The sequence below is a fragment of the Malaclemys terrapin genome, chromosome 20, assembly GCF_027887155.1.
Source record: "Malaclemys terrapin pileata isolate rMalTer1 chromosome 20, rMalTer1.hap1, whole genome shotgun sequence".
NCBI classification, from domain to species: Eukaryota; Metazoa; Chordata; order Testudines; family Emydidae; genus Malaclemys; species Malaclemys terrapin.
This window is the reverse complement of record NC_071524.1, coordinates 13,174,072-13,196,715: the sequence shown is the minus strand read 5'-3', so window position 1 is coordinate 13,196,715 and position 22,644 is coordinate 13,174,072. Positions and strand designations below refer to the sequence as shown.

The window sequence follows — 22,644 nt, the reverse complement described above, 5'->3', positions numbered from 1 at the left end:
TGCTGGTTGATCCAGTCTGCTGAGTCCAGGGGCGTGTAAGGGGTCAGCTTGGGAGCGCTGGTTAACCCGGTCCGCTCAGACGTGTGTCTGATTCTGCGGCTGGAGGAACCCAGGTAGGTCCTGCATAGGGTGACCAGATGTCCCGATTTTATAGGGACAGTCCCCATATTTGGGTCTTTTTCTTATACAGGCTCCTATTACCTCCTACGTCCGTCCCGATTTTTCACACTTGCTGTCTGGTCACCCTAGTCCTGCAGTATAGCTAGGGTTAACATACGTCCGGATTTTCCCGGACATGTCCGGCTTTTTGGGCTCCAAATCCCCGTCCGGGGGGAAATCCCAAAAAGCCAGACATGTCCGGGAAAATCGGGCCGGGCCGGCGGTGCGGTGCCGGGCCGGGCCGGGGGCTCGGGGGCCAGGCCAGCGGTGCGGTGCCGGGCCGGGAGCTCGGGGGACGGGCCGGCGGTGCGGTGCCGGGCCGGGGGCTCGGGGGCCGAGCCGGCGGAGCAGAGCCGGGCCGGGCCGGGGGCTCGGGGGACGGGCCGGCGGCGCGAGGATGGGCCGGCGGCGCGGGGCCGGGCTGGGGGCTCGGGGGCCGGGCCGGCGGTGCGGGGCCGGGCCGGGGACCGGCAGTGCTGGGCAGGCCGGGGCTGCTCGGCCGGGGGCCGGCACCCCAGGGCCCAAGCCGACCCAGGCTGGAGACGCCAGGGGGGCCAGACTGGGCCGTGCCTCCTCCCCCCACACCCTCCTTACCTGCTTCAGGCTTCCCGCGAATCAAATGTTCGCGGGAAGCAGGGGAGGGGGCGGAGACTTTGGGGAAGGGGCGGAGTTGGGGCGGGGCTGGGGGCGGGGCCAGGCCCCAGGCCCCGTGGAATGTCCTCCTTTTGGAGGCACAAAATATGGTAACCCTAAGTATAGCTCCATTGGGAGGGCACCGAAGCCCTGCAGGGTGGCGCCATTGGGAGGGGACTTGCAGCAGGGAGAAGTTAAGCTCTCTGTTATGCTAAAGAGGGTGAGCTCCTGGCGTCTCACTGTGACAGGTCATTCCGACGGGGCTCCGCTTCCCACCCCCACTGTTAGCACCCACTCACAGATGCTCTGGGGTAGACCCCCGGCCACCCCCCTGGATGGATCACTCACAGGTCGGCACGATGGGTACCCCCCGCAGAGTCCAGTCACCACACCGGGGTACTCCTCATGGGCTCCCCGGCTTTACGGAGACACCCGTGTCTCTTAAGAAGCGGGGTCTGGTCCATCCCCCGGAGCTCCGAGTCAGTTCCTTTTCCAGCCCACGTCCCAGCTGCACAACGTACCGGAGAAGATCCAGAATCCCTGGCATTGCTCTGGATGGAGGCAGGTACCAGAGAGGCAGGGGCTCTTTGCAGCCATCCAGCCATTGAGTTCAGCTCCCCCCGCACAGGGCAGCCGGGAGGGGGCCTCCACTTTGGCCCAGCCTGTGGCCTCAGGGGACAGCAGCCATGTCAAAAGAGGCCAGTTCTTCATGAATGTCTCTTCAGGAGAACGTTATTCGCCAGCCTCCGGTGAGGAGGGAACTTCTGACAATGAAGAGCCATGCTAATAAAGACCATTGCACCTAACTCCATTAACCCCATCGCCCCAGGCTCACTCCAGACTGGCCCCAGAAGCTCCTTTTCCAAAAGGACCCATTTGAACTCATCAACCAGTTTGCGGATTTACTTGGCGACTCTCAGAAGGCAGAGTCCAGTCTCAAGGCACCATCCTAGGGATGTCAGGGACCTCAACTCCCTGCTGTCAGTGCAAAACTCACCTCCGCCTGGCCTCCAGACGTCTCCCCACCACAGGTGCACGAGGTTCAGGGGACTTTGCAGGCCAGACACCAAACACACCTGTTACAGACTTGGTTTAACTGGCCAGTCTGCTCTAGCACCTGTGTATGACCCCGGGTGACGAAGTGGGGTTTTCCCCCTTGTTGTGTTGTATGGGAGTCTTAACGTTTGGCATGAATACTCTGTGTGCCTCAGTTTCCCTGGGTACTGTACCAATGCTTAGGTGGTGGGAATATGGGTGTGTGGCTTTTGCTGAGGCCCTCGAGGGCAGGTGAGGCTGCCTGCATGTAAGCGATGGACGATGGACCATGTCCTTCGTAAGCTGAGACCCAGGAGGGGTATGTGACCAGGTAACACTTTGCCTGGGAAGCGAGACAAAGACCGGAGGAGGGGCAGTGGGAACCTGGGCAGCCGATTGTTGGGAGACTCGGAGAGGGTGGGGGAGTCCCAGGAGCGCCGCCAGCTTTGGCGGAAGGTCCCGCCCCAAAATGCCGCCCCCCCCACAGAGGCAGCGGAAGGTCCCACTGCGGAAATACCTCCGCGGTCACCACCCCCCAAATCGCAGTGCCCTAAGCGACCGCCTAGGTCGCCTAATGGGTTGTGCCGGCCCTGGGGAGTCCAGGGCATCTGGCCCGGGGTTCTCCAAGATGGACTTTGCTGAAAGTCACCGATTTCTGTGCTACCAAGCCCCGTTCTATGCCGCGTTCCTTCGACTAATAAACCTGTTTTACACGCTGGCTGAGAGTCACGGCTGCCTGCGGAGTGGGGGTGCAGGGCCCCCTGGCTTCCCCAGGTGGACCCACCATGGGAAGAGCATGGTGAGAACAGGGATGCTGAATGCTCTGAGATCAGACCAGGAAGGCCCTTGCTGAGGACAACGTGCCCTGAAGGGAGTCACGCTCCCCAGAGTCCTGGTTAGCTTCATCCAGACCAGTTCCAGAGCATCGGGCCTGCGACTCTGTCACACCCCACTCCATGAATGTTCAAACATGACAAATGACTGAAGGTTGGTACTTCATGACGTCAATAGCCCGAGGTGACCATCTCTTTGAATTGCTCGGCGAGCGCCCGTATCAGCCCTCTAGGGTGAACTCTGACGGGGATGTGCTAATTATCCCAGAACCGTGCGTTCGAAACCCAACTCCCGTCCAACACAAAAGATATCCCAACGTGCTGACTCCTAGAAACGCACAGCTGGAGCGATACTGCTTAAGGAGAGGGAATGAAGGGTTGTGAGTTCAATCCTTGAGGGGGCCATTTAGGGATATGGGGCAAAAGTCTGTTGGATGATTTAATTGGGGATTGGTCCTCCTTTGAGCAGGGGGTTGGACTAGATGCTCTCCTGAGGTCCCTTCCAACCCTGATATTCTATGATTCGATGAAATACCTGATGTGCTTTAGCTGAAGTGGTCCCAAAGATACCGAAATGCCGTAATCAGCTGGTTTTGCGTTGCCTCAGCTGGGGTGAGTCAAGGTTCTTGCCGAAGGAGACGCTTTCCGTTATGCATAAAGGGGAACTGATCATTAACCCTTAGCGCCGAAGTATTTACGTACACAAGATGTCAGGCGGTTTGGGCGAGCAGGTTCTGTGGCAGGGCCGAGTTAAGGTTGTTGGGTGTCCGGCCTGTGCATTCGCAGATCTTAATGTATCAGGACTTTTTAAATTTCACCTTAATTGTAAAGATTGTGGTTGTGGCTCCGGGCTGATTGCAAGCTCCAAGCAGTGGGGGCAGTTCTTGTCGGGGAATCGATATTCCCGGGTGTCTGGCAGTGTCTGTATTTAATTGCTCCCAAACTTTGTGAACCGTTGCCTTGAGCTGCTTCAGAAGCCGCAATGATGAATCGAGCCAGTCCGTTAAGGACCCAGACAGCGAGGTGACACATACCCCTCCTGTGCCCTGCTCTGCCCCAACCGCCGCTGTTTAACCCTTTTCACTCTGTGCAGGGCAGTGCAAAGCCCAGGGGGAAACTGAGGCACAAGTAGGCATCTTAAACATATTACCAAAATTCTCCCTTTGTCTGGCTTTGCCTCGCCAGGGCCTCTGGCAGCCTCTCCCAGCACCGTTCCCGCTCCTGCTCCTCAGTGACACCCTGCGCCTTACAGGGTCTTTACACCTGCCCCCTTCTCAGCCGTGTCTGATTAATGAGCAGCGTGGCTGGGCCCAGGCCACTGGTCCTTAGAGGGCCGGCCACCCCTTACCCATCCCTCCAATGTCAAGCCTTGGGCCTTTACCCCCACCTGGGCTGGGATCCCGCAGTTCTCCTGAGCTCAGAGCGTGCACCCCATTTACTGACCACACTGACCCAGCAGGTCCCCTGCTGTTCCTGTCATTGGGGGTCAGTGACCCGGCTGCCTGCTCCCACCAAAGGGGGTGTTATTTTGCAGTAGGAACCAAGGACTTAGAGGAAATGAATTTTAAACCACAGTCTGTATGCATGGGGAGGGAGGATGCCCTGCTATAGGGGATGGGGGAAGGAGGGATGCCCTCCTATAGGGGATGGGGGGGGGATGGGTGCACTGCTTTGGGGGGGAGGAAGGGAGATGCATGCCATACTACAAGGATGTGGGGGGGTGGATGCCATGCAATAAGGTGAGGGGGATGGGGACTGGGAGGGGAGTAGCTCACGTGCAGGCAGGGGTAGCTCACAGTGCAGGCAGGGGTAGCTCAGGGTGCAGGCAGGGGGTAGCTCAGGGTGCAGGCGGGGGTAGCTCAGGGTGCAGGCGGGGGTAGCTCAGGGTGCAGGCGGGGGGTAGCTCAAGGTGCAGTCAGGGGGTAGCTCAGGGTCCAGGCAGGGGGTAGCTCAGGGTGCAGGCAGGGGGTAGCTCAGGGTGCAGGCGGGGGGTAGCTCAGGGTCCAGGCGGGGGGTAGCTCAAGGTGCAGTCAGGGGGTAGCTCAGGGTCCAGGCAGGGGGTAGCTCAGGGTGCAGGCGGGGGGTAGCTCAGGGTCCAGGCGGGGGGTAGCTCAAGGTGCAGTCAGGGGGTAGCTCAGGGTGCAGGCAGGGGATAGCTCAGGGTCCAGGCAGGGGGTAGCTCAAGGTGCAGTCAGGGGGTAGCTCAGGGTGCAGGCAGGGGGTAGCTCAAGGTGCAGTCAGGGGGTAGCTCAAGGTGCAGGCAGGGGGTAGCTCAGGGTCCAGGCAGGGGGTAGCTCAAGGTGCAGGCGGGGGGTAGCTCAGGGTGCAGGCGGGGGGTAGCTCAGGGTCCAGGCAGGGGGTAGCTCAACGTGCAGTCGGGGGGTAGCTCAGGGTGCAGGCGGGGGGTAGCTCAAGGTGCAGGCAGGGGGTAGCTCAGGGTGTAGGCGGGGGGTAGCTCAGGCTCCAGGCGGGGGGTAGCTCAGGGTGCAGGCAGGGGGTAGCTCAGGGTCCAGGCAGGGGGTAGCTCAGGGTGCAGTCAGGGGGTAGCTCAGGGTCCAGGCAGAGGGTAGCTCAGGGTGCAGGCGGGGGGTAGCTCAGGGTGCAGTCAGGGGGTAGCTCAGGGTCCAAGCAGGGGGTAGCTCAGGGTGCAGGCAGGGGGTAGCTCATGGTGCAGGAGGGGCTGAGGGGCGGGGCTGAAGGGCGCTGAGGGGGAGGGGCTAGGGGAATGCAGGAGGGCTGAGGGGAGAGGATGAGGGGGGCTGAGGGGCGGGGCTGAAGGGCGCTGAGGGGGAGGGGCTGGGGGAATGCAGGAGGGCTGAGGGGAGAGGATGAGGGGGGCTGAGGGGCTGGGGGAATGCAGGAGGGCTGAGGGGAGAGGATGGAGGGGCTGAGGGGCGGGGCTGAAGGGCGCTGAGGGGGAGGGGCTGGGGGAATGCAGGAGGGCTGAGGGGAGAGGATGGAGGGGCTGAGGGGCGGGGCTGAAGGGCGCTGAGGGGGAGGGGCTGAGGGAATGCAGGAGGGCTGAGGGGAGAGGATGGGGGGGCTGAGGGGCGGGGCTGAAGGGCGCTGAGGGGGAGGGGCTGGGGGAATGCAGGAGGGCTGAGGGGAGAGGATGGGGGGCTGAGGGGCGGGGCTGAAGGGCGCTGAGGGGGAGGGGCTGGGGGAATGCAGGAGGGCTGAGGGGAGAGGATGGGGGGCTGAGGGGCGGGGCTGAAGTGCGCTGAGGGGGAGGGGCTGGGGGAATGCAGGAGGGCTGAGGGGAGAGGGGATGAGGGAGGCTGAGAGGGGAGGGGAGGGGCTGAGGGGGAATGGGGACCAAGCCCAGCAAGGGAATCGGCGAGAGAAAAGGCGTCAAAAACTGGGCGACACCTGCCATGTCCATGCTGACTCCGCCCCTTCGCCTCCGGCTCCGCCCCCTCAGACCTTTCCCCAGCTGCTCCTCTCATTTGCTACTGGTGGGTGGGTGGGCGGAGCCTCGCCAGTGACTCTCCAATCAGTGTGGTGTGTCCCCGCGGCACCTCAGGCCAGCCCCCCGCCCCCACCTGGCGCCCCACTGGCCCCGCCCCCTGGTTCTCAGTGGGGCTGGAGGGAGGGAATCCGCCAATCAGCATCTGGTCTGGCATCTCCTCCCCCCCACAGCTCTAAGTTCTGTCCGTCCCCGCGCTGGGCAGCTCGGGAATGGGGACGCGGGGGGGAGCTCGGGGGGGAGCTGAGTGGGGAGCCGCCCTGGGGACTCTGGGGGGCTGACAGGAGGGGGGGGAGCTCAGTTGGGGGACTGAGGGGGTGGTGGGGGTGCAGTGGGGGTTCAGGGCGGGAAGGAGCAGTGGCAGTGGGGGGCTAAGGGTGGGTGAGAGGGTGGGGAGGGGCCACGGGGGGGGCTGAAGGGGGCGGGGCTGGAGTGGGGGCGGAGCTGAGGGGGCGGGCCGCATGGGGGCAGGGGTGGAGGCAGAAGGGGGACTGAAGGGATGGGGCGGACTGCATGGGGGCTGAGGGAGGGGGCGGGGGCAGAATGGGGGGCTGAGGGAGTGGGGCGCATTTCAGGGGGCGGAGCTAGAGAGGGGGCGGGGCGCTCCGCGATGTCTCCCCTTCCAGGCAGAGATGATGCAGGAGAAAGGCGGTTGCCATGGGAACGGGAGGCAGGGAGGGACCGGGAGGGAGGGAGGGAGGCGCGGGGCGGGGGGCAGCGGCCGGCGGGGCCGGGCCGGGCCGGGTGCGGGCATGGCCGAGCGGGCTCCGGGCTGCGCTGGCCCCTACGACACGGCCACGCTGCTCCAGTTCTGCAACGGTGAGTGAGCGCGATCCGGGCCCTGCTGCCAGCCTGCCCCTCACTGCCCCCAGCCGTGCCCGGCGCTACCCCCCTGCAGCCCCCCAGCCATGCCGGGCTGGCACCCAGCACCCCCTCCAGCTGTGCCCGGCGCTGGCCCCCTGCAGCCCTCCAGCCGTGCCCGGCGCTGGCTCCCAGCACCCCCTCCAGCCATGCCAGGGCTGGCACCCAGCACCCCCTCCAGCTGTACCCGGCGCTGGCACCCAGCACCCCCCCCAGCCATGCCAGGGCTGGCCCCCTGCAGCCCCCCAGCTGTGCCCGGCGCTGGTACCCAGCACGCCCTCCAGCCATGCCAGGGCTGGCACCCAGCACCTCCTCTAGCTGTGCCCGGCGCTGGCCCCCTGCAGCCCCCCAGCCATGCCCGGCACTGGCACCCTTCTGCTCTGCTGTGGGTGCAGGTCATGGAGCACAGATTCATCCGCCTGGAGCTGTGAGTCCCCCCATCACCCCACGGGTGCTCCGGGGGGCCAGTGTTGCCCTGCGCTTGGGGGTCGTGCTGGGTCACAGAGGAGGCAGGTTTATGGGGACAATGTGGCAGAATGGCATTTGGGCAGGATTCGCGCTCGGGCAGCACCAGAGCTGATTGCAGCGTGGGGCAGAAAGCTGCAGAGAAAGGGGCTTCTCTGTCAGTGGGTGCCCCTCAACCCTGACCTCCAGCCCCCTGCTATCCCAGCCCTGGGCTCCCTCCAATCTTCCCACACACAGCTGTGCTGATGCCCCTCACTCCCGACCCCCACCCCCACTGCTGTTGCCGCCCGGGCCCTCTCCTGCGCTGATCTCACATTGCCGATCCTGTCCGGATGCTGGATTGCTTTTGCTTAATGGCCAGAATAAACGTCCTTTGGGGGCTCGTCTGAGACCCACCAAACTCGCTGCACGTGTGCCCTTCACCAGCCTTTCCCCAGAACTCTGCGGATTGCAGCCACTCCTTTCCCCAGCAGGACTTGGGGCCCACGTCCAAGCAGCCTGGAAATTCCATCTGCCCCGGCGCGATGGCGCGTGACCCTCAGTGCCTCCCCGTTGGGTGCAGTGGGGGGCTCATCTGCTGCCCGCCCGAGATGCTGGGCACGGCCAGCCAGCCACTAGGTTCCTTCACATCCTGCTGAGGACAATGTAACCTGGTTCCCCCAGATCCCGTTGCCGGGGTCCCAAGTGGCGGAGTTGGTGCTGCCAGGCACTGCCCCAGACTCCACTGTGAGTAGAATATTGCAATACCGCCCCGTTCGATGGCTTTTCTCAGCTTCCCCCATTTCTAAGCCTTTTACAGGCTGCAGTGTCTCTACAGAGATCCTTCCCCCGGCCTTGAGATGCAACCACCTCTGGGGTGGGGCATAGGGCTGTTTATACAGGGCTCCCTTGACTGGTGTTGAGATGCAGCCTCCTCTGGGGTGTGGCGTGGGGGCTGTTTATACCGGGGTCCTTTGCCAGACACTGAGATGCAGCTGCCTGTGGGGAGGGGAGGGGCACAGTGACCGTGTACACAGGGATTCCTCTCCTGAGGCTGGGTGGTCGCTGTTTCTGGGGTGGGGCGCACAAGCCATTTAACAGCCACCCTGCCCCGCTGCACAACAGGACAGGGCAGGAAGTGTAGAAGGGCCCCCCCCTGTATCCAGTCGAAACTGCAGGGGGCACAGGGGGCTGGAATTTGATGAGGATCCTGGGGCGAAATCCTTAGTGACCTGTCCTGGCATCTTCAGACACCTCGAGCGTCCAGACCCTCCTCTGGAAGAAGGCATCTCCTGTAGCACAGCGCCCCGTGGTGCCACCCTGCGGTGATGCACCAGGGGCAAGAAAAAAGGGGAGGCATGTGAGGGTGGGGCAGGAGTATTTGCCCTGTGCTAGCTCTGGGGCTCTGTCTGCTCTCTGGTGGGGCCTAGGCACCTTGGCTTGATCCCCATGGCAACAAACCCAAAGTAGGGTCTACAGCAGGCCCTGGAGTAGGGGGCGGGCCCGCTCATGATATGACCCCCTGCCCCGATCCCAGTGTCTGTAGGGCCAGCCCTGGTCCCTACAGGGAATTACCCGCACCCCCACTCCTGACGGTGATGCAGCCCGTGGGGGTGCCCAGCACAGGGCTCCCCAGGGCTGGGGCTCCAGGCCTGGAGCCAGGATCGATGGGGGAAAGGGCTCTGCTAGGTCCTGCTTCATTAGACTCTGGCGCTGCCCCGTCTCCTTGGGGCACTGCCAGCCCCAGCAGTGGGGAGAGCAGGGGAAGGAGGGGGGTTATGGGGCTTGCTGAGGGGGCACCTCGGAGCTGCTCTATCCTTTACATGTTCCTTTACCGCGCTTGTCCCCACGGCCTCTGCTCTGTGCAGGCCGCTCAGCGAAGGGCCCCTGGGACTGGGAGGTGGGAGGGCTGGGGTGGTTCTTAGCTCCTGGGGGACAGGCCCCCAAGGCCGCTCTGCTCCTGCACAGATGGGGGCGGGTCCCTCTAGACCAGAGGGGTTGGAGCTTTTGGGCTCTTGTAAACCCCGGGCACAGGTCCCGGGGATCGGGAACGAGCCCCTCGGCCTCGTCTCCGGCCTGTGGGCAGCCAGCGTAGGGAAGCAGGGCAGGGCGATGGGCTCACGGCAGCCCGGGTCACTGAGGAGACGCCGCCACGTTCTTGACTAGCTGGGGAGCTGACGGGTCCGTGCCCAGGCCTAGGGCATTGCTGTGCCCGGCCGGGAGGGGAGGGAGTGCCCCTCACCAATGCCACTCCCTGGGAGCGCCCCTCATCAATGCCACTCCCTGGGAGCCTGGCTTCAGCCTCCTGAACTACAGAGCAAACTGGCCGGGTGTGGGGGCACCTTTCCCCAGAGGAGACAGTTCTGGGGCTGCCACCCCCTGGCTGGCATACATGGGCCCCCCAACCCCTAGGCAGCAGTACAAGTGATCCCTGGCCCAGCTCCTGCACCCGGCTCTTAGTCCAGCTCTGCCCCTTCCCACTGCCAGGAACCAGCCACTCCCTCCTGGCACCTGGAGTGCCTAGCGCTCCCCTCCCCTGGTGCCAGGGCCACCAGTTCCCCTCCCTGCCCCCCCCAGTGACAGCCCATTCCCCATCCTCTCTCATACCAACCCCTTCCTATGCCCTGGGCTGCCTGGCATCCCAGCCCCCAGTGCCAGGCCCCCTCCTCGGCCCCCCTGCAGCTGATTCCCCCCAGGGCAGGGCCAAGGTGGAGCCCAGCGGTGCCCAGCTCAGGCGCTCTGGCTGCAGCGGACGGGCAGTGCTGCCCCCAGCCCAGCCCCAGCTGTTCCCACGGGAGCAGTGCCAGCCAGAGAGGAGCGGGCGGCTGCCATTGGGCCGGCCGCCGGGATGCTGCAGGGAGGGCGGGCCGAGGAGTGAAATACGATTGCAGAGGAGCGAGCAGGCAGGGACAGAGGAACCGCCACTGCAGAGGCCGGGAGCAGGGCTGGGGGCGGGCAGCACAGGCAGGGCATGGGGCCCCCAGGTGGCTCCCAGCACAACAGGTGGGTGCCAGCCCCTATGCCCATCCCAGAGCCTGGCTCTGCAGAGAGCTGCAGCATGTCAAGGGGAGCTCCCGGGGATGGGGGCCCTGGGGAGGGAGCATCTGTAGGGGATGGGGGGATGCCAGGCTCTAGCGGGCTCTGCCCAGTGGGTGGCAGTGGGGAGGGGGCGCTGCAGCGGGGAGGGGGAAGAAGCGGGGATGATTCCGGCACTGATGGGGACCTGTAAAGTTCTGCAGAGCCTGACCTTGCAGAGAGATGAACTCTCTAGCCAGGCTGGGAGGTACCACCCCCCCCCCCCATTCCCTCCCCTCCCCCCCCCCCGCGTGCTCCAGGGCCCAGACCTACCCCCACTCAGGCAGGAAGGAAATGCCCCCCCCCCAGGACTGGGGGCATGACTGGGCTAGTTGGGCCCATCGGTCTGACCCCACTTGTCACCCATCTGCTCCCCTCGTATGCTCTGGGGGTGTCACGCCTGGGGGCCAAAGTCACTGCAGGGAGGCGTCACAAGGACCCGGCTGCCCTGGCCTGGGGAGGCATCAGCATCTGATTTTGCTGATCTCAGACAGGGCAACGGCCCCTGCAAGAGACAGATTCCCACCCCTGGGGCAGGATGAGCCGGGATCATAGTCCCCTTACGTGAAATGGGCACAGCGGACCATGGGGCGGTGGCTTGAGGATGGGCACGGCTGGTCGGGGGGCACAAGGGGATGGGCACTTGGGAGTGGGAATGGCCTGTGCTGGGGGGTGTCGAGGACAGGCATGGCCGGTCGGGGGGGTCGCTCGGGGACGGGCATTAGGGGCGCTGCGTGAGGTCAGGCACGGTGGGTTGGGGGGAGTCGCTCAGGGACAGGCATGGCCAGTTGGGGGGGGTTGCACTAGGACAGGCATGGTGGGTTGGGGAGAGTTGCTCAGGGACAGGCATGGCCAGTTGGGGGGGTTGCACTAGGACAGGCACGGTGGGTTGGGGGGAGTCGCTCAGGGACAGGCATGGCCAGTTGGGGGGGGGTTGCACTAGGACAGGCATGGTGGGTTGGGGAGAGTTGCTCAGGGACAGGCATGGCTGGTCGGGGGGGTGTCGGGGACAGGCAAGGCTGGTTCAGATGGGTGCTCCCATCTAGGCTGGGCAAGGCCCATGGGTGCTCCCCAGCTGAGTGTCTGGGGGTCTCCCGGGGGGTTTCTGTGTCTGTCTGTCTCAGGGTGGCAGATCTTGCGGGACACTTTAAGCTTTGTGCCCCCCCGCAGCATCTGGCCCCTCCCAGCATGGAGGTCCCAGGTGCAGGGAGGCCGCTTTCTGCCCGGCCTGTGGGCCCTAGGGCTGGGGTCCCCGTGTAGGGTGAGCGATGAGTGTGGGGCCAGAGCAACCTCGGCAGGGAGGGGCTGGCACTTCCCACTGAGCAGCAGGATTCTGGCAGGCGAAGGGCAGGTGACGGGATTATTTCTTGTCCCATGCCAGGTGGGGAGAGGGACAGATGGTGTCTCCCCCACAAGGCCAAACCCCTCCCCACGGGGCCATGGAGACACTCCAGGAGCAGGGGTGACTACAGCTGCTTTCCCTTTAAGGGGAGGGGGGCAACCTGGCTGCAAAGGGCAGGGTCCTGGTACACGCAGGGTGAGGGGAGTCAGTGGATGAGGGGTGTAAAGCCCATGGGGGTGGTGTTTAGAAAATGAAACCTAGGCTGAATATCAGGTCAAACCGAAATAGCTCATGGGGAGAGGATGGGGGCCCGGTGGATCTGGCCTAGAATTGCCCCCATAGAAGGTGCCAGGCCGGCCAGGGAGAGTACAATCGGGGCTTTCCGTTCCCAGGGCAGGGTTGGGATCCATGGGGCAGCAGGGGGTTATAGTTGGGGGCGGGGAGGCGACTCCTCTCTTCCCATTTTGGGCCAAGTGGAGGGGACTTAAAACTTGGTGAGGGGGAGGAGATGAATTCCTCATCCGACCCCCAGCAAGATCTGCCTGTAGCCAGCTGTTGCCTCCCCTCCATCTGCCAGTGCATCCTGCACTGACAAACTAACCCTCTAAACTGGTGCGTCTGCAGTGAAATAACTACCAACAACCATTCCCGTGTCATCAGCAGGTTTCAGAGTTAACGCCCAATTGAACTGAATGGGGGCAGCTCGCCTGCTCAGAGCTGTCATTCCAGGCTGGGCAGAGGCTGCTGCGGGGGTCACGTCCCCTTTGCAGCCACGGAGAGAGCAGGTGTTTCCCTAGAACAGGTAGCGGGGATCCGAATCCCGACTGAGAACCGAGATTGTGAATGAAGGGCCGAGGCTCCTCCCTCTGCGATGGGCACCATGTCGTGCTGCACACCTGGCAGCCGCTATCCAATGGGATCTCAGAGCACTTCGTATGCTACACAGCCCTACAGCACGGCAGGAGCGGCGCCAGGGTTTTTGCCGCCCTAGGCGGGGGTCCTTCCGCGCTCCCGGTCTTCGGGGCACTTCGGTGGCGGGTCCCAGAGCGCGGAAGGATCCCCCGCCGCAGAATTGCCGCCGAAGACCCGGAGTGCGGAAGGATCCCCCGCCGCAGAATTGCCGCCCCCCAAATCCTGCCACCCTAGGCGACCGCCTAGGTGACCTAAATGGAAGCACCGGCCCTGCAGCACGGCCCCCTCTGGGGGGCAGCAGGATAGGTGACAGCCAGGGGGTGAGTCTTATCCAAACAACCTCTGTCTGTCCACACCTCTGCAGCATCCATCCGTCCCTGTGAGCTCTCCCACCATCCCTCAGTGCCTTCCCCCATCTCCCTTTCTGGGTGGGCCTGTCACACACTCACTTCGAGCCACCAGGGGGTCCTGCTGCTGCTCCAGCCACGGGGAACTGCTGGGACCTGGCCGCACCCGCTGATGGGCTCATAGCAGAATGCTGGGCCCCCAGGAGGGGGAGCAGCTGGTAGGGGTCTGTGCCCGGACCGACCATTAGCTCCTCTGCCCCAGGCCTTGGGGCAGGACAGAATCATAGAAATGTGGGGCTGGAAGGGCCCTCCAGAGATCACCAGCCCCCTGGAGCAAGTCACCCTAGACCAGCCCTGGCAGGGGTCAGTGCGAACTGGTCTTAAAAACCTCCAGTGACAGGGATCCCCCCGCCTCCCTCGGGGTCCGAGCCAGAGATGAACTCCCCTGAGCGTTTGTGCTAATCTCTACCGTAGAGCCCCCCTGCTGCAGCGTAAAAGCCCCCTTCGGTGGGCATGGCGAACAATCAATCCTCATCCGCTCTATAACAGCCCTAAAGGGCAGCGCCCAGAGCTGGGCCCAGCCCTCCAGCTGAGCCCTCCCAAGGGACAATTACGGGCAGTCCTCGGGCTTACAGCACAATTGGTTCCTTACAATTGCATCGTAAGTCTTGGATTCACCAAGGGCAAGTCATGCCTGACCAACCTGATTGCCTTCTATGATGAGATAACTGGTTCTGTGGACAGGGGGAAAGCAGTGGATGTGATATATCTTGACTTTAGCAAAGCTTTTGCTACGGTCTCCCACAGTATTCTTGCCAGCAAGTTAGGTTGGATGAATGGACTATAAGGTGGCTAGAAAGCTGGCTAGATTGTCGGGCTCAACGGGTAGTGATCAATGGCTTGATGTCTAGTTGGCAGCCGGTTTCAAGCGGAGTGTCCCAGGGGTCGGTCCTGGGGCCGGTTTTGTTCAACATCTTTATCTATGATGTGGATGATGGGATGGATTGCACCCTCAGCAAGTTCGCAGATGACACTAAGCTGGGGGGAGAGGTAGATACGCTGGAGGGTAGGGATAGGGTCCAGAGTGACCTAGACAAATTGGAGGATTGGGCCAAAAGAAATCTGATGGGGTTCAACAAGGACAAGTGCAGAGTCCTGCACTTAGGACGGAAGACTCCCATGAACCGCTACAGGCTGGGGACCGATTGTCTAAGCAGCAGTTCTGTAGAAAAGGACCTGGGGATTACAGTGGACGAGAAGTTGGATATGAGTCAGCAGTGTGCCCTTGTTGCCAAGAAGGCCAACGGCACATTGGGCTGTATTAGTAGGAGCATTGCCAGCCGATCAAGGGAAGTGATTATTCCCCTCTATTCGGCACTGGTGAGGCCACACCTGGAGTATTGCGTCCAGTTTTGGTCCCCCCACTACAGAAGGGATGTGGACAAATTGGAGAGAGTCCAGAGGAGGGCAAAGAAAATGATTAGGTGGCTGGGGCCAGGGCCGGCTCCAGGCACCAGCAAAACAAGCAGGTGCTTGGGGCGGCACATTTCTTGGGGCAGCATTCTGGTGCTGGCCATCATAGGCGCCGACTCCGGGGCATGGGGAAAAAGTGCCCCCGCCGCCCCAGCTTGCCTCTGCCTGCTCCCCTGAGCGTGCCGCCGCCGCTCCGCTTCTCCCCCCTCCCTCCCAGGCTTACCACGCGCGAAACCGCTATTTCACGCAGCAAGGCTGGGAGGGAGGAGAAGCCGAGTGGCAGGCGCTTGGGGGAGGTGGTGGTGGTGGAGCGGAGGTGAGCTGGAGCGGGGAGCGGTTCCTCTACCCCCCCCCCGTTACTTCCTGCGCCACCCCACCCTACCTCACCTCCGCTCCACCTGCTCCCCTGAACGTGCCACTGCTCCACTTCTCCGCCCTCCCTCGCCTGAGAGGGAGGGGGAGAAGTGGAGCGGCAGCACGCCCAGGGAGCAGGTAGAGCGGAGGTGAGCTAGGGCGGGAGGTCACGGGGGGCCCACAGGAAGCAATCGGGGGGGGGGGGAAATGCGGCACACCGGGGAAGGAGGCAGGGCTGGGGATTTGGGGAAGGGGTTCGGAAGGGATGGAGTTGGGGCGGGGCCGGGGGCAGGGGGGCACGAAAAAAAAGGGGGGGCGGCCAACATTTTTTTTGCTTGGGGCAGCAAAAATCCTAGAGCCGGCCCTGGCTGGGGCACATGATTTATGAGGAGAGGCCGAGAGAACTGGGGTTATTTAGTCTGCAGAAAAGAAGAGTGAGGGGGGATTTGATAGCAGCCTTCAACTATCTGAAGGGGGTTTCCAAAGAGGATGGAGCTCGGCTGTTCTCAGTGGTGGCAGATGACAGAACAAGGAGCAATGGTCTCAAGTTGCCGTGGGGGAGGTCTAGGTTGGATATCAGGAAACACTATTTCACTAGGAGGGTGGTGAAGCACTGGAATGGGTTACCTAGGGAGGTGGTGGAATCTCCATCCTTAGAGGTTTTTAAGGCCCAGCTTGACAAAGCCCTGGGTGGGATGATTTACCTGCTGTTGGTCCTGCTTTGAGCAGGGGTTGGACTAGATGACCTCCTGAGGTCTCTTCCAACCCTAATCTTCTATGATTCTATAAGTCGGAACGTCGGACTCCATTGCAGGACCGAGTGTCGTAAACTCGAAACCTATCGTCATAAGTCGAATCAGGGTGTCACTGTAGAAGCGTTGTAAGTGCCATTCGTCATAACTTGAACGTCGTAAAGTCGAGGACTACCTGTACCTTCCATGTCTTACCTGCACTCCTAGCAGCACACCCAGAGTGAGATGGCCCTGTCTGCAGCTGCATGCCATTGTTGGCTCATATTTACGTTGTGATCCACTAGAAGCCGAGCCTGTCCAGCAGCTCTGCCACCCACCCAGCCAGGCCCCACTCTGTCCTTGGGCGTTGGAGTTTTCCTTCCTAAGGGAAGTGCTTGGCACTTGTCTGTATTGAATTTCATCTCGTTCATTTCAGACCGGTTCACCCCTTCCACCACCGCCGCCCCACAGGCCCGGGCAAGAGCACCCCTCCACTCCCCCTGGGGCAGGCTCATCCCCTGCATCCCCCAGGGCCCGAACATTGCCTCCTCTCCCCCAGAGCAGAATCGCTCCCTCCATCACCACCCAGGGCAGGATCGCCCCCTCCATCCCCTGGGGCAGAATCGCCCCCTCCATCCCCGGGGACAGGATCAGCCCCTCCATCCCCCAGGGCAGAATCACCCCCTCCATCCCCGGGGACAGGGTCAGCCCCTCCAGCCCAATCCCCAGGACTCTGCGCTCTCTGGTTGTCCGTTCCCCCAGCTCTAGCCCTTCCCTCCTCGGGGCTGGGGGACAATGCCCCCGCTGGATCCATCTCATGCAGCCTCGATTTCCCCTGCCAACCTCTTCCCTCCAGTCCCCCCTTCCATGCCTCCCTCTCCCCCCATGGGGTTCACTCCCTTCACAGGCATGCCGCGTTTGCCGATCAAGACAGATTCCCCCATCTCAGCTGGGGTCTCCCTGGGGCCGAGTTGAGGGGCTGCACCCCCGTGCACGCTCCTTTCCAACACCTCCCCCGCTGCCCAGATCCCCAGAGCTGCAACGTTTGGGGTGCCTGTGCCAATTATGTAATGATCTAATTTACATATAACTGTAAAGGCGAGTGTCAGTGAAGGGCATCGCCTTGAGAGTGAACCCCTCTGTCTAGCCACAGGGCAGCAGCTGGGTGAGCTTCCCCCTCCCCCAGCCCTGCCAGCACCCCTGTTCTGGGGGGGATCGGGGGCAGTCCTCTGGGCATGACAGAGGCAGGTCACTCCCCATGGCCCCGGCAGCTCTCAGCTTCTCTGCAGAATTGTAATCATGTGATGTGGAACTGGAGCTGAGACCCCCCCCAAACTCATCTCACCCAGAGCTTCCCCCATTAGCAGCCTTCAGTCCCTGCGCAGCTGGGCTGGACCCACCCCTAGGGCACTGCGGGCGAAAGGCTCTGTGGCTCATCAGCGCTGCCTTGTGGCAGCCAGTCCCGGGGCGCTAACAGGCCACCTCGGGGAAGGAGGCTGCCCTCTGCGGAAGTGCAGCTAGGAAATCCCGTGCTGCCCTTCCCAGGGCGCCTCACGGCGGCATCGCTGGGAGGCGGCATAGGATCCTTGGGCACGCCCAGCCCCCTGGCAAAGGGCTGGCTCCCGTTAGCCGAACACTGTCAGCACCAACTAAACCAACACAGGGCAGCCTGCATCCGCGGTCGGGGCATCAGCAAGTCCAGGCCCCTCCCGCCGGCTCTGAGGCATTTTGCTCCAGCCTGGGGCATCGTGCAGACTTGAACCCCTGACCCACAGCTAGACCACTTTGTTCTCAGCTCTAGAAGCAGCCAGCCAGCTGTCAGCCCTAGAATCATAGAGTATCAGGGTTGGAAGGGCCCTCAGGAGGTCATCTAGTCCAAACCCCTGCTCAAAGCAGGACCAATTCCCAACTAAATCAACTAAATCTTCCCAGCCTTCAGAGGGGCAGCCCAGAGAGGGAGGGCCAGCATGCCTGTCACTCCCCATTTATCCACCTGTTTGTGCACTAACACTGCAGTGTTGGGTGGCAGGACTCCTGGGTTCTGTTCCTGGCACTGGGGGCAGAATATAGTCTAGCGGTTAGAGTGGGGCTGGCTGGGAGTCAGGACTCCTGGGTTCTTTGTCTGGCTCTGGGAGGGGAATGGGGTCTGGTGGTTACAGCAGGGGGCTGGGAGTCAGGACTTCTGGGTTCTACCCCTGGCTCTGGAAGGAGTGTGAGGTCTAGTGGTTAGAGACAGCACAGCCAAGTGTAACAATGCCTGTCTGGATTATCTGCAGGGGGTTGGACATGGGCTCTCTGTACCTGAAAGCCTGAGCGTCTACCCCTCCCACTAGGACGATGCCGGTTAGCGCGGAGGCCGGCGCAGCCTCAGGAACCGTGTTAGCGGGGGTTACACCAGCACAGCTTTGCATGGTCTTTTCTGCGAAGCAAAACAGCGGAGACTTCGGCCTGTTGAATTCGGGGTCTGTTCCCAGCTCTGCCTGCTGCGACCCTGGCTATCCTCTCGCTTACCTTGGCTGTGCGGGAGGGGTCGCTGCCTGCACTAAGGCCGGGTGGGGAGGTGGGGGCCGGGGGGCCCAGTTAATAAGGGTGAGGCAGTGCACAGAATATGAGGAGCTGGGATCAGAGACCCCACTGGCAGCTCAGTGCCCCTCCCCGGGCCGCAGGGCTCCCTTGTGTCCAGCCTGTGTCATGTTTTACCAGGCCCGTGCGACAGGCTGGGGCACAGCTTGGGCTCCTGGGCCCCACCTCTGAGCCAGCAGCTCCTCTCACTCTCGCATCAGCTGAGAGTCTGAGCTCCTCCCTCCACCCCCGCTTCCAGGGCATTGATGACCACGTTATGCTGTGGGTGGGGATCCCAGGGGGGCGTTTCTGTTGGGGGGAGCAGGAGGGGCCCAGATCCCAGGGCAGAGGCTCATCGGTCCCTCTGCTTGCCCCCCCCCCCAGATGATAACCTGTCAGGCACCAGCGGGATGGAGGTGGACGACCGCATCTCGTACCTGGAGCAGCGGCTGCAGCTGCAGGAAGACGAGATCCAGGTGCTGAAGGCGGCGCTGGCTGACGTGTTGCGGCGCTTGAATGCCTGTGAAGAGACCGGACTCAGCCTGCAGAGGAAGGGGCCCACAAAAGGTACCGGGCTCCAGAGCTCCTCCCTCTGGGCCGCTCAGCCCACACCCTGGGTGCTCTCTTCCCAGAGAGCTCCTCTCGCTTCCCTTGGATCCAGTCACCTGCTTCACCGAGCCTGTTCCAAGCAGGATCAGCACCCTCGTCCCCATTTGAAGCTATCCCTGACGTGGGGAACATCCGGCAGCCCCTGCACCGGCTCAGCTGCCCCACATGTTCGGCTCAGACTGAGAGCCCCAAGGGGGCTGGGTCAGGCCAGGCGAGCCGCCTGCCCACACAGCACTGCAGGCCCAGGGCCCATCCTGCCACCTATGCAGCGGCCCCCTTCCCCATCAGCAGCTCTGAAAGGAGCCGTCCTCGATGCCAGGGCAGAGCCAGGAGGGCTGGGTGGTTACCCCGGCGCCTGGAGGGAGGGGCCGAGCCCCGCCTTGAGGAGTGAGGGGAAGGGCTGAGCCCCACGGAGCCCCCTGGGGCCTGGGCAAAGGTGTGTGCCCTCCCTCACACCTCAGATCCACAGGCAGACCCTGAGGGCGGCTCTGACAGACCCACAGCTGGTGGTAGCCCCCCGCTCCCGAGGTCTCAGCCTGGACCCCTCCTGCTGTAGAAGGAGGTAAGGGCTCCTTGTGCTGCCCTCGCTCCCCACACCCAGCACCCTGGGGCTGAGGCCATGCCGGCAGAGGGGGGGGGGGGGCTGTCGGGTGAGCCCAGCCAAGTGTCTCCCATCACAGCCTGTGGGGCTGAGCCAGCCACCTCCTGAGGGTCCCTTCCCACCCCTCCGCCATTGGGAACAACGGAGGCTGCGGAAAGAGCTCCCCGGCAGTGGGGGGGCCGGCGGGGGCTGGGGCTCTGAGCAGTGACCCCCCCACCCCCCACTCTGTCTCCCCACCCCCGCAGTGTGCCAGCTGCTGAAGGGGCTGCCCTCCAAGCCCACCCTCAGCAACGGGATCCTGCCGCAGAAGAGATCCGGGGGCTACTCCACCTCCCCGTCGTCCCCCAAGAGAGAGCCGGCCCACGGTGCCGCGAGAAGGTAGGCGCTGGGCCCAGCCCACCCTGCGCTGGAGGGTGGGGGGCTGAGACGCAGGATGGCTGCTGGGGCGGAGGTCACGCTCCCCTCCTTGACTGGGAGGCCCCTTGGGACACTGGGCAGCTGGGGAAGGGGGAGCTGTAGTACAGCCTCAGAGATGGGGGCTAGGGGCAGGGCTAGGGGCTCGAGTATGGACCAGTGGGCAGTGCTACAGGGCTGTGGTACAACATGGGGCAGGGTTTAGGAGCTGCCATGTGACCCAGTGGGCGGGGCTAGGGGGCTGCAGCGTGGCACAGTGGGCGGGGCTAGGGGCTGCAGCGTGGCACAGTGGGCGGGGCTAGGGGCTGCAGCATGGTGTGGTGGGCGGGGCTAGGAGCTGCAGTGTGGTGCAGTGGGCGGGGCTAGGGGCTGCAGCATGGCCCAGTGTGTGGGGCTAGGGGCTGCGCATGGCCCAGTGGGCGGGGCTTGGAGCTGCAGCATGGCCCAGTGGTCAGGGGTAGGGGGCTGCAGCGTGGCCCAGTGAGCGGCGGTAGGGGGCTGCAGCGTGGCCAGTGGGTGGAGCTGGGGGCTGCAGCGTGGCCCAGTAGGTGGGGCTGGGGGCTGCAGCGTGGCCCAGTGGTCAGGGGTAGGGGGTTACAGCATGGCCCAGTGGGCGGGGCTGGGGGCTGCAGCGTGGCCCAGTGGGCGGGGCTGGGGGCTGCAGTATAGGTGCTGGGGTTTGGCTGGGCAGATGAGGGCTCAGACACTGGGAGCACCCAACGGCTGTGGGGGGAAGATGCTGTTGGCAGGTCTCCCCGTCTCTCCAGACCCATCCTGCATCGCTCCCCTGGGAGCGGCAGCAGCAGGGCTGGGCCAGCCGCTAACGGGCCTAGAACCGACTGAGCAGCTCCAGGCGCCCAGGCCCGTGAGCGGTGCTGCAGCAAGCGGGGGGCGACAACCCCAGCTGGCATCCTGTCCTGCTCCCACTGGGGTGAGCAGCACCGATCCGCCCCACCGCCAAGTTGGTGGGGGCAGGATTGGGCCCCAAATCCTCCACAGCAACATCTGCTCCTGCTGCTCTAGTCTCTCCCAGCACAGCCGGCGTGCGAGTCCCTGGGGGCCGGGGGGGCCAGATCCTGTGTGACCCTGGCTGGGCCTGCGTTTCCCCGTGCTCTCCGGCTCAGCCCCAGCCCCAGGTGGGAGGGAAATTAGGTTTCACCGGCTTCCCCGTCCCCGCTACCCAGCGCCCGGTACTCCAGGGGTTAATGCCGCCTGGCGCCAGCCGGCTGCTTGGGGGCTCTTCACTCACAAAGGGCTGCCGAGCGGGGGTGCACGTGTTGGACGCTGGGGTGTAGCTGGGACCCAGGCAGGCGCAGGGGGTGCTGGGTGCCTGTATACGTACAGTGCATGGGGGGGCTGTAGCAGCTTTGGAGGGTCTGTATCTCTGCAGTGTGTGTCTGGGGACCTGGGCTGGGGCTGTCTGTGTGTCCGTGTGTCCGGCCCGTGTTGGGGGGGGGGAGGTTGCTGTGTGGGCTCCGGGGTCGTGTGTAGCTGGGGAGGGGGGGTGTCTCCGTCTGTCAGCGCTGACGTGCCCAGGCCCCCTGTCGCTGTGGCATGGCTTCCGTCGCACCCCCTGGGGCCAGCAGCCTCGGGCTCACGTCCTGCTTCGTGCCGCCTGCTCTCCTGCTGTACCCACTGCTCCTCCACCGCGGCCGGTTGCTCCTGGGGGGGGGTGTCTCACCATGGACCCTGCTGCCCGGTCACACACAGACGGGGCGGCGCCTTCACAGATGTAATGGGGGGGCAGGGGAGTGGTGCACTGGGAAATTAAATGCCCAGCTTGACCCTCTGTGCAGCCCCCCAGCAATGACACGGGGCTCCGGCCCCATCCCGGTACTCAGCCCATCCCTCACCCCTCCTCTTCCACTCGCTCCCCCACACCGTGCCTCTTGCACGCTCATGTCCTGTGCCCCCTGCTGTCTGGCTGGCTGCCCCCCACCCCCTGGCTGGCCCCCTTCTGGCTGGCTGATGCTCTCTCTCCTGCAGCGGGCACAGGTGCCCCTCCCTGGAGCGGCCGGCCGCGCTCAGACGCGACTGTTTCAGAGAGCAGAGGAGCCGCACCACCTCGTCCAGCAGCTCCTGCAGTGGGCAGCGCGAAGGGTACGTGTCTCAGACCCCACCCTTCTCCTGCACCCCTGCCCCCGGCTGCACCCCCCCTCCACCAGGCTCCTACCCGTGCTCTGAGCCCTGCGTCCTCCTTGCTATTGGCGGCAGTGCCGGCTGGGCTTCCTCCTGGCCGCGCTAGGACCTGGCTGTGCCATGGCGCTGCGCCCAAGGAACCGCCGGCGCTGCTGGACCATGCGGCGGGGACCAAACCTGCGACCTCAGGATCTGACGGCTTGAGGCCCTGCGCCGGAGCTACAGGATCGGGCCCCAGAGTGGCCAGACACGGATTGCGGCCACTAGAGGGCGCCAAGCCGCTCTGCACTAGCCCTGATGCCCAGAGAGACCCTTTGGGGACAGGCCCCCCCATCCTGTTGCAGGGCCCCCTGCCCCTTCCTAGGGCTCCCAGAGGGCACTAGCCTGTCCCTGGAAGCGGTTCAGTGGCAAGTGGGTAGTTCAGTCAGGCCTGTCTCCCAGAGCCCCCCGGTGGGGCTGGGATGGGGCGCTGGGCAGGCCAGGCTGCACTGGGACAGGCTCCAGTACAGGGTGGGCAGCCAGCCAGTCACCAAGTGGCACCCAGGCCCTCCAGCAGGGCTGTGAGCGGTCGGAGAGGGAGAGCCCCAGGCCAGGCCCGCGGCTCGGAGCCAGGCTCTAGGGTGGAACTGGGGTTGGGAGCCAGGCCCCGCCTGA

The 22,644-nt window shown here is 63.8% G+C and overlaps 1 protein-coding gene across 2 annotated transcripts in view; it reads left to right on the top strand.

The window, feature by feature from the left end:
• Nucleotides 1–6,862: 6,862 nt before the first annotated feature.
• Nucleotides 6,863–22,644, top strand: part of EML2 (EMAP like 2) — a 42,446-nt gene continuing 26,664 nt past the window's right edge. Inside the window, exons 1-4 of one of the 2 annotated variants that reach the window (XM_054009933.1) lie at nucleotides 6,863–6,945; nucleotides 18,612–18,794; nucleotides 19,683–19,815; nucleotides 21,838–21,951. In XM_054009933.1, the coding sequence (XP_053865908.1) occupies nucleotides 6,879–6,945; nucleotides 18,612–18,794; nucleotides 19,683–19,815; nucleotides 21,838–21,951 (497 nt within the window). In that variant the 5' untranslated portion in view covers nucleotides 6,863–6,878. The remainder of the gene's footprint in view (nucleotides 6,946–18,611; nucleotides 18,795–19,682; nucleotides 19,816–21,837; nucleotides 21,952–22,644) is intronic. The other variant, XM_054009934.1, reaches the window with a different exon arrangement.